The 18,368-nt window shown below is 31.3% G+C and overlaps 1 protein-coding gene across 1 annotated transcript; it reads right to left on the bottom strand.

Annotated features, from left to right (window-relative positions):
* Positions 1-509: 509 nt before the first annotated feature.
* LOTGIDRAFT_173624 (hypothetical protein) lies at positions 510-16,703 on the bottom strand (the record flags this gene model as incomplete). Its single annotated transcript, XM_009051396.1, has 5 exons — positions 510-554; positions 3,592-3,641; positions 4,103-4,172; positions 16,365-16,427; positions 16,569-16,703. 5 exons carry the CDS (start codon positions 16,701-16,703, stop codon positions 510-512), a joined length of 363 nt encoding a protein of 120 aa, XP_009049644.1.
* Between the last annotated feature and the right edge of the window lie 1,665 nt (positions 16,704-18,368).

Here is an 18,368-nt window from a genome sequence, read left to right as displayed (position 1 = left end):
AGTACATTAAACCAAGTCATACTGCTTTATCACAATCACATTACACGATTCATTATAATGTCTATTGAAATGTTTTGTTAAAGGTGAATGATATGAATTTTATGATATAAAATTGTCAATCATAATGTCATTTAGATATTTTTTCTGTGTGCAGTGTATAAAATTATGTCCAAACAAATTTGAATATATGTGCATTGTTACACCAAACGCTATGTTATTGGTAGTATCAGATCATAATGATAGGTGTTGAAATGTATAGTCATAGTCTTGCCATGAAGAAGTCTAAACCCACAGAAGATGAAGAGGGTAAACAAAAAGGGTAACTATTTCATTTTTGTATGATTATTTGTATAAATATGTTCTTGCTTAGGCAGGTTGTGTGTTCATATTTGTCTTTTGTTTACTGTTACTATATATTGAATCTTGGTGAGTTTATGTGTATATTTAGGAAATTTGTGGATGTTATTGTCTAAAAACTGAAATTGGAATGAAAAAATCCATTTATTACCTCAAGAAAATGTCAGTTGTTGTTTAACTTGATTATGCTGATAATTCTGGAAATACATGAATAAGAAGGTTCAATTTTGTTTGTAAACTGTGAACAATAGTACTGAGTACAAACCTGTAAGGCAGGTTAATTCTGCTTTGTTTTTTTGTGTTTTTAAACTGTGAGCAATTTTATTGATCAGCTGAATCCTGTTTCTGAGACTAAGGTACGACCGAATGGATAGCATGCCCTTTTATAGGCTCCTTGATGTCGTCTTATATAAGCTGACTATCTGCATTTATGAATGAAAAGAAAAATTTTTGTTATTAATTTTCTGGACTAAAGGGCTAGTTATGAAGGCAATGCCATGTAGTGTGCAATGATGGTAATATTAGTCGGGAGTAGCAATAGCCTTTTCTTATTTGATTGCCTACTTATTTGATTGGATCTATATGGCAAAGCAGAAGCTTATAAGGCATTGAAATAAATGTCTATTTCCATAAGATATTAATTGTTTTAAATTGTCTATTGTCCTTGGTACATGACACTGGGTATCATCTTGAAGATTATACAAGTGAAATGTCATCTTTCAAGTCTTTACTATCCTTTAACAGTTTCCAAATGTCATCTTTTAACTATATAGTCTTTAAAAATATCTTAAAATATCAAAGTGTCTTTTTGATAATTTGTGATATTTTGATGAAGATCTTGGAGAAGGTGGTGTTTAGATGACTTGAAAATTGATATGGATTACTTGCTTTGGTACTTTGGCACCTGTTTGTTTTGCAATTTCTATATAAACATAGTGTCTTTATGATAATTTGTAGTAATATTTTAAATCTTGTAACTCAGTGAAGATCTTGATGTTAGTAAGTTTACATGACTCTAGAATTATTGTGGATATTATGCTTTGGGGAACATTTTCTTTTGGTGTAATTTCTGTCAGGAATTTTAGATGGTGGAATTTAGGTTAATTGATTTAGGTAAAATGTTTTTTCTGTTTTTTTTTCGAGGATTTTTGTCAGTGATTAGATGAACAGATAGTTTCATTTCAGAAACATTTACATCCAGGGTTTTCAACCTTTTTTTGTATTAGGCTACCCCTTTCAGTATCCTTGATTGATTGCATTACCCCCTTCATCTATAAATCCTTACCATTTCATGGTTTTCTCTCAGGTTTTCCCTGCAATCTAAAGAATATAGCCTGAATGACTTAAATTTTGTATGTCCAAAATATTTATGCTAGACTACACAGTGCCTTTTTACCTTTCATATTTTTGGTTTGTTTGGGATTTTTGGATGAACTTAAGTTGACTTTTGATACATATGTATGATGTAGATAATTTAGTTTTAATATCTCTTAAGGTGATATGTTTTAGTTTGTGTATTTCTGACAGGTTTTAGATGAATTGACATTGATGTAGATCAAAGTGATGACAATTGAAATTTAACATCTGCAAAATGTCAAGGTATTATGAAATCTGTCTTATACCTTGACATCATTACGCACTTTTCCTGTATATTTTTATGGAATATAAAAAAAATCCATTTTCCTTGGTTATTTAAAACAGAAACTTGCAAGATTAGTTACATACACAGCGATATTATTTAGTCTTTCTGTCAAGGGCTCTAATTGGTTGTATTAGGTAGCATACGATCCAATCAAATCACAGACTTCCTTGTCACAAGAAGTCAAGGTATAAGAAGCAGTAACTTACATTGTGAAGATGACCTTTCACATTTCCACATGCATCTATTACCAAAAGTAATTACTTAAGAATGTCAAAACATTTTCTCAATTAATTTTCTTGGAACTTTTTTAGCTTAAACATTACGAATAACTTTTCAGAACACAATGTTTAAAAAATACTATAATATATACTAATAGAAAAGGTAGAGAGATTTTGACAGTTTTTGACAGGGCATGTCATGCCTTACACTTATTATACTGATGATGACCTATAAAAGATATTATTATAATTTATAGCTTGTCATATCAACTCAATGTACCTTGATGTTAACATTAATAAAGGTTAGTGTATTTTATTAAAACGTTTTACCATGGATTAACAAATTCTTTTCTAATTTTTTTTTTTTAGGGATTTGATATTTTTGTCGATGTTATTCTTTGACCACACTGTTTTTGAAATTGCAATTTGCAAAGCATTTATATATATGAATTGAATGAATGAGTTGAATTGGCAAATTTCAATTGTTTTTGAATTGATGAAAACTGCAAACAATGAAAAAATAATTTGTTGTGGAATATGATTTTACCGAGGAAAAGTTTCTGGTTGATATTCGGGTCATTTTTAAACGTAATTTTGGGAGTAATGTATTTCTTTTTTGTTAAATAATCAATAATTATATTTCTATTAACCGAAAGCATTTTAAGTCAGATGAGATATAATTAAAAACTTGAATTTGAATTTTTTTCTGAAATGATTAAAAGTATTCAAATATAGAAATGTAGTGAGCGATTAGTCACATTTTGTGAATTCTTGTTTCCTGAAGCACTCATACAATGTGGACTTCATTCATTTATTTGTATTTACAAGGAAGTGACTCAACCAGATCACAAGGACAATATCTATTGATGTCTATTAATGTAAAGTGTTATTCACTAGGGCATAATAAATGAACTATCAATAGCACAATAACTTTAACACAGAAATTACAAAGATATCAACACATAAAAGCCTATCTGATTGAAATGCGGGCCTTTTCTCTCAGTAAAAAGAATTTTTCCCATCATTTTTATGAGGTTTGGATTAGCAGCTTTAAAATAGTATTGTTAATCCTAGAATGTTTTTGAGTTGATGAAAATATAAGCTTGAGCACTCATGTCTTCAAAATTTGTTATAACAGACGACAATTTTCAGACAAAATTTGTGACATTTTTGGGTTGAAATTTCTTGGAGAGAAATGTGTTTCTATTAAATGTAAACCTTCAAAAGATTATAATTTTATCAACGCAAAGACATTCTAAGAATATCCCAATTCTCTTCAAAAATATCGAGAAAATTTTAAAAACATTTTGATTTGCTCAGACAATAGACAATTTTATTTGTTTTTGTGTTATTTCTGCTGCTAGAAACACTCACCAACCATGATCTGACAAAATTATTCTTTAAATCATGTTCAATATTTTTACCTAGTATTATCAAAAGTTGTCATAAATTATGCTATGCAAATAGGCTGACAATGAAAGTTAGACAGGACCATGTCTGTGTACATTGTACCTACTTCTGACCTATGTGAATTGAAAATGGATATCCCAATATTGATATGTATGTAGAGTAAGTGAATCGTGGTAGAAGTAAAATTAATGATGTGTGAAACAATTACTGAATCATGATTTACTACTTAAACACACCCTGCATAATTCTGATACACTTTGCCATGCATATCAGAAGTTGTTGACATGACATGCACTGCATAATACTGGTTTGCTTCACTCTTATCAAGACATCCCACTCAAAGAACTTGAAGGACATTAAGAAGCTGATCGAGAGCACATATAACAGAAAACACAAGGGAATATATTATGGTATAACACACTTTTTAAATAACAAAGTACATAACGTTTCAACACAATTTATTGTCTCCATTTACCTTTCGGAGTTCTCACTGATTTGACCAGAGTTGACTGTAGTTTAGAGGAACAAGTTGGTAATTTTTTGACCTATAAACCATAGAAATTTTTTAGCTAAGCTAATCAGTAATAGTGTTCGCAACTCTCAGGCAAAATTTAAGCCTTCAAATCTATGAATGCCCAGAATTATCTGCATTTGAAAGTTAAAATGCTCGTCTTATCTCTGCCATATATAGAACTGTAGAAATTTCTAATTTGAGGTGTATTTGAAGGGAATATGCAATTTTCATGCAGTTCTAATACTTCTGAAGACTGAAGACCTGTCTTTTCTTGAGACTCTGCCATATATAGAAAATACATATAGATATAGAAAGTGAAATTCCTAGTTTGAAGTATTTTTGACCAATTATGTGATTTTTGATTACATTATTAGTACTTCTGAAGATCACTTACATAATATTCACAGGACCCAAATCAACCGTTTGAAAATAACAAATCTGTGCTATAAATACAACTTCCCACTTCTACATGTTACTGGCTTTTGAAAGGCTCTCTGATAGATCAGATATATTTTTACAGTCATTGGATCAGAAACCATAGATTTAATATTTAATACAAGTTTTTACAGATTAAGGATTTCATTCACAGAAAACTTGTCTGAAAATGTTTCAGCTAATTAAGCAATAATTTACTTAAAAAATTAACATAGTTTGACGTATGCACAGTTGCTCGAGAGTCAAAATTAATGGTTATCTGTGATATTTTTAATCAAAACATTTCCTTTTAAACAGTAAATACATGATCATCAGTGAAACATGCATGTAACTGTGATACACAAACAAGGAAATGGTGAACATTTTTATTACAGCAATGTACATGTAGATTGAAAAATGAATTTGAAATATATGCAAAAGGGACTCTTAAATAGGTTTTCTAGATTTTTTATGTGAATTTGGGATACTTTAAGTTTTTGAGTGCAATATTCTGAATTCATGTCTGATGTCTGGAGTTTCTGTAATTTGACCAGATAAACTGTCCTTATTTCCAAACAAACAAAAAACTTTGCTTGTACAGTATTTGTGATAGCGATCCCATCAGTCACATTTTTCTGGTAGTACCGTAGTACAAATTATCTGCCTCTATTCCAGTCTCTAATGGATATTTTGACAGTTATCGGATGGAGTCAGAAGAAAAAGGCCCTGTTAAATGGGGATTTTCCACACTTCCGGAGATGCGTTTCTTACATAATATTAAATTAACATTTCGATCACTCTAAATAAGTGTTGGGAATTAGCTTAACTTTCATTTTGTTAGTATCCCGTGACTGTGACCTTTGACCTTTTGGCAGTTTAAATTAGCCAATGCGAGATCAGTTTTGTTTAAAAAAAAATTTTGATGGAACCGGAGACATGACATAAATGGTGTAGGGAGAAAATGATGGTATGACTGAACTACAACAATATTCATCTTTCCAAATATATCTTGGTTTTGCAGATCAGAGGTATCTAAATAGGTTTAAAAACCCTGCACCTGCGGAGATGCAAAATATCCCTATTTAACAGGGCTTATTTTTTCTGTCTATACTCTAACCGACATCTGTCCAAATAGCTAACAGAGGCTGAAACAGAATGGGAATAGAGACAGATGTTTCGGTCTAGTAGTACAAGAACCACTCAAAATGGTGGTCATAGATATCAAAAGTGTACCCAATATGTACATGTATACAAAGGCAAGGAAACCTCTTTTCTATTCCTTTAACATTTGAAAAGTCTTAGTATAAAATGTCAGTTATCAGTGGTATAGTAGACATCAAAAACATTTGATAAATGTGAGAAAAGGAAAGGTTAAGAGTAAGATAGTTAAAAGTTCAGACTAAAGTGACATTAAAAATACCCCATCTCATTATTTGTCAACATTTAAAAACTTAATAGTATACCACATAGTTTTCCTTTAAATGGTTTCAGTCAAGAATTTTGATTATACTCCAAGGTGGAGATATCTCGGACATGCATGATGTATAACAGCTAAAAGACTATTAATTTCATAAATATGGTTGTATTGTAAATTATGTTGACATGTGTTGTAATTCAGGGGTTAACTGGGTAAGATTTCAATATTTTGATGTTTTTTTCGAAACCAAAATTTCTTCACCAGTAGGGCAGCCAACTAGTGGGTATTTATCACCAGGTTAGGTTGAAAACCCCTGTCATAGACCTTCCAAAATATGATTCTTCAATTGATGTTGAATAGCTCAACATGAAATATGTCTGTCCTTTGAACTTCAAAGCATGTAAGATTTGCCTAGAACAAAAAGTTAAGTGCCACCAGATTTTGAACCATTGTTTTGCAAATGAATGCAATTCACAATCATACTTGATAACAGAGATGTATATATTGGGACCTAATGTTGAAAGCCCCAAATGCAAAGTATCTGTTTTCATCAATCTTTGAATGTCCTGTTGAGGAATATACTGCCACTTACTGATGCAATGCTGCATCCAACTGTTACAGTTTGCACAGGAGGGTCTCTACGACGTATGCAACGTCCCAGAATATACTGAATTAAAGTTAGTGGTGCTTAACTTTTTGTTCTACGTATATGTTATATATTGTCAATTAAATCCTGATTAATGGACAAAATGAAAAATGGAAAATTTTTTATTATATTATGATGAAAATATTGAAAAGTTCTTTGACTATTACAAATATCAACTGCATGATTCTTAAACGATCTTAAACATTGATTCTCTTAAGAAAATATCAGACGGGAAAAACCATCAATTTTGATAAGTGGTAATAAACTTATAAAAGAACACGATTAAGTATCTTGCTGGGAGCATGTCTGTTCCTGAAGCCTTTTCATTCCTACATTGTATAATGAAGTTGAAGATCAGTTACAGTCTGTAGAATTCTATCGAGATATTGAAACCAAATTATTGACTTATTTTGAGATTTCTCCGGCAAGATTATGACTGCTATGATTAATTTGCTAGAGAGAGAGTGTGAGGAATTTTCTAATCGTGTTTTTATTGAAGATGAGGTTTAGTTACAGTGTTAATATTGGAAATAAAAAGACGAAATGGGATAGATGTTTTATAAAGGCTTTCTATGCGAGTCAGGGAAACTATGAAATTTTTGTAAGATCTTGGTTATCAAACCTAGAATCTTATGGTACTATGCATTAGTGCATTTGATAACAACTCTGCATCTGTAGCTCGAATTTTAAAAAAAATTTTTTGCACTGATGATGTTATGCATGGTTTCTGTTTTGGAACTGAGCTATTTTTCAACCCAGTCTCTCTTTGTCAGTGACACAGGTTTCAAGGGGCTGACATGAACAGCATTAAATAAAATCTCATGGCAGTTGGAAATTGGAAAAGGGTATGCGTAAGTTCCCATATGTTACTGTCTTTCTTCACCAGCTATATCAGGAGCAGAGACGATCTAAAACTCTATTTCAACACATGACAATATTATGGAATAGGCACACTTCTTTGATAAAATATTAAATACCTAACGTTTCAAGACAAATTGCATGTGTCGTCATCAGATGAAAGTATGGTTGGTTGTTAGAGATGACAAGTTAACGTTCGCTTTCAGCGGATGCTGATATCGCAAACTAGGTAGTTGTTGGTAGTCGTAGTAGTTGGTAGTTGGATTGGTTCAAATTAAATGATGCTGTGTTGTTGGTGTGGTTGTTGATACTTCGTTAGATCTGATCGGGTCGAATGACATGGCGGTGAAACTCGGCCCTGGGTGGTGTGGTGTGAGTTACTCGATCTCCTTCATTCTTCCAAATTCGTTCTGATCATGGTATTTCTTGTTGATTGATAGTTGATTGGTTGTCGTTTGTTTGGATTGGTTAGATTATCTGATAACTGTTGAAAGAATAAAACACAACAGAATATATAACAACTAAGAATAATAGAGATTAACAGGGTTAAATATAATTGAGATTAGCAGAGTTAATTCCTATGATTGTTAGTTGTTATATATTCTGTTGAAGAAGTGAGTTTATTCCATAATATTGCGTTATATATGTGATATTTCATTTTGAGATAAGACTATAAAAAGGTTCACCAATGCTTGATTTTGAAAAAATGGAAAATTTTCAGGTTTCTTTTTGGATCCTTGGTACTTGGTTTATTTATACATACAGTTCTTTATTTGAAATTCAGCTTATATGTATTTATAATTTTTATGTAGCCCAGCCTTTGCAGTAACAGACAAAGCATAGTAATTAGTAATTAGCTAGAGGCTTGTTAATTACAACTTTTCATAACATGTTATTCATAAGTAATGTCATCTTAGATTATTGACAGTGATAGATTGTTATTTTAATGGTCTGTAGTAGGTGTGATGATTTGTTTACAATTTTTAAATCACCTTCAACATAAGGGTTCATCTTATTATACTGTTGGTGCATGTTTAATATGTTCCATATTAAGGAAGTTTTTTTTTACAAAAAGTAGATATCTACTGTTGGGACTTGCTGAGAAGGAGTGAGTAATGTTTACTTTTAGTGCAAACATGTACTTGTGAAGAATCTATTGATCTACCTAAAGGGTATGTTTGTCTCAAAAAGGGGATTTTTTTAGCTAAACTAATCAGTAAAAATGTTGACAATACACCATTGAAATTTGAGTCTTTAAATCCATGTGTGTCCAGAATTATCCGCGTTAGAAAGTTAAAAAGTTAAATAGACGACTCGTCTTTTCTTGATACTCTGCCATATATAGAAATAGAAAGAGAAAATGAGATTTTTTTGAAGGAATTTTTTATGATTTTCATACATTTCTACCACTTCTGAAGACAATTTACATATATTAAAGACTCAAATCAACCCCCCGAAAGTGGTGAATCTGCCCCTTTAAGGGTATAGTCGACTTAGTCAAACGTTGAAAAGTTGTTGATTTGTCAATTGACGGTATTTCAAATGTTAAAAAAGAAAAAATTACCAGATACAATTCACAAGTCATTAGAGGAGTAGTGAAATTTCATTTGAGCTTAAATTATAATTTTCTGTTGGAAGAACCATTAAAGGGGGAGTGTGTATCAGCTTTATATAAACAGGAAGCAATTTTTTAAGCGTTTGCCTCCCAATATTTAATTTTTTTAAAGAAATGTTCAGTAAATGTTGTTTTTTGAATTTAAAAAAAGAGGGAGTAATCCATTTTAATGATCTATTCAAATATTATGATATTTCAAAAATAACAAACAAATCAATGCATACTCCAACTTTAAACATGGCAATAACATTTGAAACTGTTTTTGATGACCACTTATGGGCATTCGGGTATTCTGTAGAGGGTAAAGTGGACGCTAGTGTTGAAACAGTTAAGTTAAGATCTCCCATGTCTTCATAAAATATTCAAAACATGAAAAATAATCATGATACCAACATCTATCATGTTTTGTGGTGAAAGTAGTAAGTCATCGACCAAGCGGTTGTCTTAACTTTGTTAGAGGTGATAAATTTTCCGTCTTTTCAATGTTTGTAGAAAGTATTAAGAGTATGAGATTGAAGTGAAGTGGTAAATACCTCCACAAGTCAGTAAGGTGCTATGCGTATAATTGGAGGGATAATATTGACGCAGGGAAATATAAGTGTCGACTGCATGCGTTTGTCAATATTGTTTCTAGTTCATTATAAGGTTAGGCAAACTTTAACTTTTATTTTTTTCATTGGTTGCAAATATTGAGAGATTTCTTTTTCATCATTTGAATTGAAATCAAATTATTTTCTATGTTTGTTTGTAGAAGAGAATTCTAATCAGTTTTAACCTTTTCTGCCATTACTCTGATTTGGTTAATATGCTATAGACCAATGGGATTAATTTTTCTAGTTTGATTAAAATTTACTTTTACATCTTAAAGGTGGATTGTCTCTGCTTGAAAAGTTTTCTGTTTGCTCTAGCATATTTGTGGATGAGATGGATGAATTTTTTAATTTAAAAAAAAAAATATCTGACTTTCTTTTTTACTGACTCATCAGAATTTAAAAACAAAATGAACATGTGAATGCATATTTAAAAAAAAAACTTGATAAATTTGTTTATCTTGATTTCTGGCTAGTAAACATACTCATAATTTGACAGTTTTGATGAATTGATACAAATGTAGTGTTCACGTTTTAATATATGTATTTTAAGTTAAGTTTTTAGGAGTGTTTTTTCTACTACTATTGCATGTTTTGTTTTGAAGCCAAAAGTTTTGTTTTATGTACAAGATAAGATAAATGACAATAAGTAGGGGTGAGAAGGATCAAAAGTTGAAAAGTGAAAAGTTTGTCTGTGTCAGGGAGACATTTTAGTTTCTCATTTATTTAATTTCTTAGTGAACTAATGTGATAATTGAAGAAGAGTTGAGAGCAGACGGTGTAGTGGACTGTTTAGCTTTTCATTAATCGAAGAGCTCGAAGTGAATTTGACTTTTTTGCTTTTCATTGTTAAGTGAATTGGAATTTTATGTGTTTTATAACTCAAAACTAATTGGACTCTTTAAATAGCTTTTTATTAAGAACTCCAAAAGACAGTGTGACAATTTCTGCTTTTCATTTTTAAAGAACTCCAAAAGAGAGTTTGACATTTCTGCTTTCCATTGTTAAAGAACTCCAAAACAGGGTGTTATTTATTGATTGTGAGTGTTTTTATACAGACATCTTGGTGTGACAGCTTCATAAATTTGTGTTACGGAATTTCACATTTTTTAACCTCTCTCTTTTAACAACTGGATAATTGAAAATTTGAAAAATGCCTGGAAAGTTTACTACACTAAGGTAGGTTTAATTGTTATTTTCATAAAATTTTCATTGTAATTTTGTCTAGTTTCAAAATATAAGAACTAGATAAACTATCCAGTCTTAAATGGTCCACTTTAGGATGGATTTGGTAAACTAATGATTTCTGCAAAATTTCCCCCATTGCAAAATTGTCTTTTGCATACTGCATTTCCATCTACATTCGCCCAGTAGAATAATATTCATGTATAATTGCCTCTATGCTAAAAAAAAAAACCTTATTTATTTTACCAGGTGATAAAGCTCAATCTCAGATATCTTTTAATACTGAACATCTGGCATAAATCATGTCCTGGTACAGTTGATATGAACATACCAGCTAAATCCAGAATTTTCAGAGAGTTCATAGGGTGCCTGCATTATATCCTATGGTCTTGCTATATTCAGTGTTTCATTCTTTTGGGCTTCCCCCTTGTCAATGATGCAGGTCTGAGGGACTAATATGCAGAAAGCGTCTAGTTGTTCATATGGGACAATAACAGGAAACCTGTGCTACAGGCTATGCACATAATGACAGTTGTAAAAAGTTTAGGTTAATGCTGCTGTCCTAGCAAAATTTCCTTCATTGCACTCTGCATTGCATTGTCCTTCATCAATAGCTCAATCAGGTTGCAGATAAAGAAAATGAATGGAGTTTTACCTCCTACTTTTCTGCACCATGTGAGGTTGCAGATATGAGGCAAAACTCTATTTCTTTTCATTTCATTTCAATCTAATGGGTTTACTTAGTTTGACCTCCACCAAATCCTAATCTTTTGAAAACAGTGGTTTATGATTGACAGTTACTAAAATATTCATTACAGTCAATAAATATATTGATCATCACTAATGGAGTTTGGAAATTTATGTAGACATCTCAGATTTATATGGTTACAGATAAATATCATCTTTGACCCTCGTTTTCACCGGTTTCATGTCACATTATCTATTAAAGAGACAGCCTGCTTAGTTTAGAAGGTTGGAAAATATATGTGCTTGAATTAAAGCTATTGTTAAGAGGTATTCTAAATTTATTATGTGTATCGGGGACAATGATATCATCATTTTGCATTATTCCGATTTTCAATCAGACGTCTGTGGTTCCAGTAATTTCACTTTAGCTAAGCTAGTTTGATGATTTCACTAATCGTGAAATGTGCTTGCATCACGTAAGGAATTTGAGATAGTGACGTCAATTGCAGGGACCACAGATGTCTGATCTAAAATTCGAATGGTGCAAATTGATGATTCAGTGTTCCCTATACACATAAGTAATTTTAGAAAACCTCTATACAATCCCTTTAATGAAGTGAATTATAAGGACCTTAATGACTTGGAAAAATACCAGTTTGTCTCACATGTCCATAATTAATTCATAATTAGCTAAATTAGAAGAGAATTACCAGCAGAATTCCAACGAGTGACGGTTCAAGAAAGGTCAAAAAGTCTGTTTTGTTTATCCAGACTGTACATTCATGGACATTTATGATTGGTTGAAACTTAATTATATGCACTAAAATTTACAGAATCCCATTTGAATCAGATTTAAAACGTAATCAAACTAATAGATCAAAATAATACCTGATTATTGGAAAGACATATTTTAGATTCACTCAAAATATAGGCAAATGTATTGAAATACATTTCAATATTACAATTATTTAAGACAACAATCTGCACCTAATGTTAGGTGGTGATTAGATCATAAAAGCACTGACCTGGAAATATAATAGAGAAAATTGTGTTTGAAAATTTTCTTTGATAAAGGGAGATAAATCCTGTATCTTTGTTGACTTTTTGTGTTTACTTTGAAACGAACTATAATTATATTTGAATTAGCATCTCTTTCCATAGTAAATCACTTAATTACCTTTTTCTAGAAACATTTTCATTTTTCCAACAACTCATTATATACGCTCACTTGGAAATGTGGATGTATATTGCTTTCGCCCCTGTCCATTGTCAATCAAGTTGTTGTAAACTGAAATGTTTTTGAGGTTTTGTCTCGACTTAAAATATTTTTGAAAATTCATTATAAAGTCACAAAGGACTTTGTTATCATTTCTGATAGCTGGTAGTGGGCGTATGTTACTGTGCCTGGAAAGCTATCGTTTGGTTTGTGGTAATGAATTTCAAAGTAAAGAAATAAGTTTATTAAGATGATATCATCATAGCAGTTACATTGCATTTTGGTATATATGGAATTAAGGATGTTTCTGATCTCAGTTATTTGTACATAGGATGATTCAAAAACTGTATATTAACAGCAATGTTCAAGCGTGCATGTAATGCAGTCATCAGAATTGTGAGAGGTTCAATGGTTCTATTTTACACAAATCCATGTGATATTTATGTTGTTTTATTACCCAGTCTAAAATATTTATTGACATAACTCACTATGAAAACAGACTAGTAGTAAAGCTTATATCACATTTCAATATATATGTCACATCTAAATATCCCCACTAGTCAAATACTGTTGGCACATACCACACATTATATGGCATACATGTACCACCATTGCAAACTCCTGATTGGACGTAGAACTGAACACAGTACTGTCATCTTTACAGTCAACTAAATTTCATTTGGGTTACAGTACAGTCTTTACCTCCTGTGGTGGATTTATATAGTACTTTTTGTTTAGTACTTTCACGTGGCTATACTAGTTTACTATGTAGAAATGATGTATCATATAAACTAGTATATACCTATATATATTTACATGTATAACCTATAGCTATGCATGACTTAATTTAAAGTAAAAACCTGAATGTGATTTTGTGATTCAAGGAAACAAGTGTGTATAAGGATAACCATATGTACTGGTTTGTGAATTCAAGGAATTTTGTCAGTTTGACCTGATCAAATGTATTTTGGAATATTTAGTGGATTTGAATAGCTTCAAAATGGTGAATTGAAAATTTGGAGAATATTTCGGGGTTTTTTCATATGAGGTTTTGATATATGTACATGTATATTGAACACTGTCAGGTTGTTTCAAGTTAGATTTGTATATTGAACACTGTCAGGTTGTTTCAAGTTAGATTTGTATATTGAACACTGTCAGGTTGTTTCAAGTCAGATTTTGATATTGAACAATGTCAGGTTGTGTCAAGTGAGATTTTGATATTGATTCAAGTCAGATTTTGATATTGAACAAAGTCAGATTGATTCAAGTGAGATTTTGATATTGAACAATGTCATGTTGTTTCAAGTAAGATTTTGATATTGAACAAAGTCAGATTGATTCAAGTGACATTTTGATATTGATTCAAGTCAGATTTTGATATTGAACAAAGTCAGATTGATTCAAGTGAGATTTTGATATTGAACAATGTCATGTTGTTTCAAGTAAGATTTTGATATTGAACAATGTCAGATTGATTCAAGTGAGATTTTGATATTGAACAATGTCAGATTGTTTCAAGTGAGATTTTGATGTCATGTAAAACACTGTCAGGTTGTTTCAAGTGAGGTGTTTATATATAATATATGTTGAAAGATGCTTGGTTGTTTTAAGTTAGAATTTGATATACCTTCATATTGATGTCAGGTTGTTTCAAGTGAGATTTTGATATACATGTATATTGAACAATGTGAGGTTGTTTCAAGTGAGATTTTGATATACCTGTATATTAATGGCAGGGTGTTTCAGTGTTGATGAATTCATCTATATGTTAAACACTGTCAGGTTGTTTCTAGTGAGATTTTGATATTCAGGTTGTTTCAAGTGAGATTTTGATAAAACCTGTATTGAACAATGTCAGGTTGTTTTAATTGAGATTTTGATGTAAGTTACTATATGTTGAACAATGTCAGGTTGTTTCAAATATGAATTTGATATATATTTATATATGTTGAGCAATGTATTAACTATAATAATGTTTCAATTAAATGGTAGAGGACAGGAAAGTCAGATCTTAATTCTGAAAAGTGATAAATATTGCTGAATTTACACTCTGTTGTCTGATAAAGTGAATATTAGGATGTCTATGACTTTGTTAATATAATATAATAATTGAATGTTAATTGTCTTAAACTGCACAATATTGATATTGTCATTGCAAGACATCACCTGGGCTGCTGTAGGCAATTCTGCTGACATCACATACTGCTAGGTTGTCCCCATTCCATTTCCTTGATCATGTTGGTTGCCATCTTCCCAATGTCAAGTTATTACAATCTTTGTACTTATACATTGACAGAAATAGCCATTCCCTGTTTTGTATCACTGATTACAGCAATTTGATTGTATTGTACATTAGCGAATACAGTCAATCAGAGCAATAGAAAGGCTGTAAGCATTAAGGTTTTCTGTTGAGAACTGTATTTGCTTTAATCCAATCGCTGCATTTACATACTTGCATTCACCATAATACAAGAATGATGGCTATTGCAGTCAAGGTATAAGTATGAAGTTCATAATAGCTTGACATTGTGAAGATGGCGGGGTGACAATGACATTAATGTTATTAATGTTGATTATTGTTTGAATAATGTTGATAATTTCTCATGTTATTCATGGCCGTAAGAGTAAATAGATCAATGCATATTAATGAAGGTTATAATTAGTTAATTAGAGAACACTAATTAATATTGTAAGATTAATGAGGAAATTGCATGATTTGTATTCAATTAAGTAGTTTGTGAGTAATTATATGTTGAATTTTTTTTCGCCTAATATTTAGGAATTAATGCCTCAAGTAAATTAGATTTCTTTGAGAATTGCTCACAATTTGACATTGAAAGGGGCAGATGCGCCATTTCCAGTGGTTGATTTGGGTCGTGAATATTAATAAATAGCCTTCAGAAGTACTAGAAATGTACGAAAATGGCATTAATTCCTTTAAAAATACTTCAAACTAGGAATTTTACTCACTATTTCTATGAGCTTATATGTCTTTGCTATATATCACAGAGTATCTTAAATTGACAGGTGGATGTAAAATACAAAAAAAACCCAATTTAGACCAGTGGTTATCACCTCTTTCAGGATCCTTGATGGTTTGCATCACCCCCCTTCCCCCTCTAAATCCTGATTTTTCTCTTCAGTTTACCCTGTAATCTCTTTCATGTTCAAGAATATAGTCTTGATTGATTAGAACACTTATTTACGCCAGATGGCATCTCATCAACGTAAAGCAAAACCAAAATTTTCACATTAAAAGGGATTGTAAAGAGGTTTTCAAAATTGTTTATGTGACACTGATTGCACCAATTTGCACCAATCCAATTTTCAGACAGACATCTGTGGTTCCTGCAATTTCATAAAAAATAAGTGTTGCAGGAACCACAGATGTCAGATTGAAAATTGGAATGGTGCAAATTGATGATTCCCTATACACATAAAAAAATGAGAAAACCTCTTTACAATCCCTTTAAAATTACAGAATTATACTAACAAAATGGATGACAAACAAAGATTTAAATTTTGGCCAGGTTTAAGAATGAAAACCTGAAACACACTGAAAAATCTTGAATTGTTTAGTTAGGTAACTTACTGGACTTTGTTGACACATATTGTTTAGATTTATTATTTGACTTCCTTTCCACACTGTCAAAACCTGTATGTATACAATAGCTTTTTTCAATTCATGGTGGACAAACTGCTATTTTAGGTTGTATTTGTAATGAAAGTACCTAGTTAAATGACTTCTTATAACGAATATTTTAGCCAGGATTGTTCTTTTACCAGTTGTATTTACCTGCCACGTCTGAGTTTCATTTCTTAATGACTGTTGATATTTTCTCGCTGAGGTTTGGCCCTTTGACAAGAAAATTTCTGCTACGTTTTGATTCTGGTATGATGGTACTATAGTGATACCTTTGGGATTTTTCATCCTAGTTTCTTTCTGTTTGTGATGCAGATTTGAGGGGCTTACATGTAAAAAGCATCTTAACTCTTTGCTTCAAACCTTGATGCTGCTTGTCTGGAAGGAGAACTTGCAAATTTTCTAATAAAGTTTGCTGATTTGTAATTGAATATTAAAGTCTTGGACAAGTTTAGTTGCATTCGGTAAAGTTCCAATTGTAAAAATCAATGAAACCGGTCAGACATGACTGGCAAATACATCATTACAGCCTTGATTTTAGTTATTAATATTGATGAAGTAACAAAGCAAAAACTTTGCTCTATAAGCATCCATAATCCACACATAAAAATGTTTGAAAACCTTTTAAATCTGGCGCTACACCAGTAATTAAATCTACACTAAGCCCAGCAGTTATATTACAGTATTAATAGGATTGCTTGTAGACTTGCCTTGTATGTGGCACTCCATTGGAAATACAATTAATTCCTGCTGGTCAAATTAATACTGAAATTATTAGATTATATGGTCAGTGTACAAACTAACAGATGATGCTTGAATCTGTAATCAGTAGTCTTATTACTATGACTATCTGCAAGTGCTAGGATCTTTGATTGGAATTCAGAGATGTGTTTGGATAAGGCACATTTTTGTCTAAATGTGGTCTCATGACAGTGATTTGTGCTCAAAGCTAGAAATTGTGTTTAGTATGTGTTTTATCTTTTATCTGTTGAGTTTTATATGTACTTGGACAATGATGTATTAAGGGCTATAATGATGATGATGGTGGTGGTGGGTTCTATACTTGATTTACATGTGAAATCAGTAATCTTATTGCTATTTCCAGTGTAAGGAGAGTTTGATTAGATCTCAGAAATGTGTTTGAATAAGGATCTTTTATGCCTAAAAGTGGTCTCTTGTCAGTGATTCAGTACCGAATCCAACTCACAATTCAGTAGTAGGAATTTTAGGTTGTAACATTGTGGTTAAGTAATCTTACGAAAGCACAGGCACAGGCATGTAGGCTTAACCTGTAGTGAGAGAGAATTGTTTGTGGGTTTAGTTTGAATAATAATAAAAAATATTTGAAATGAAAATCCATAATCTTCCGAATCTGAAATATATAAGAAATTACCACAGGAACATTAATAACCATTGAAACCTTAAACATTTTTTACTAGTGGAAGTGAGAAAATTTGCCACATGAGAATTGCAAAAATTATGCCCGCTATTCTTATTTGCAGTCATATGCAATTAGTCATCACTATGGTGTGATCAAAAAACATTTGAATTAAACCAAGGAATCACAGATTTCTCTGCATAGTTCATGTTTGAATTGTAATTGCATGGTCTAGAATGTTTAAAACCAATTTATTGTATAATTATATCACATGGTCAGTGAAACTTGATTAGTAAAATAATTACAAAGTCAGATAACTTGTTCTACTTGGTACCATTCATCTTGGTTTCATCTTATCGCTCTTTAAATTGGTTTGAAGCAGTTTATAAAAGTTCTATCTTGAACTTCTTTTAAAGGAATGATAGTCAGTAAGGAATTACAATGGCATAATACAAAATATAACAGTTTGCTTTGCCCAAAATAAATGTAGAAATCAAAATAAGAATACAACAATTTGGTTTAAATTCTTGGTTTGAAGGACAATTTTCTAGAAATTTCAGTAGGATAAGGTGAAC

The sequence above is a fragment of the Lottia gigantea genome (genome assembly GCF_000327385.1).
Source record: "Lottia gigantea unplaced genomic scaffold LOTGIsca_166, whole genome shotgun sequence".
In the NCBI taxonomy this organism is placed as follows: domain Eukaryota; kingdom Metazoa; phylum Mollusca; class Gastropoda; family Lottiidae; genus Lottia; species Lottia gigantea.
This window is presented reverse-complemented; position numbering and strand designations above follow the sequence as displayed.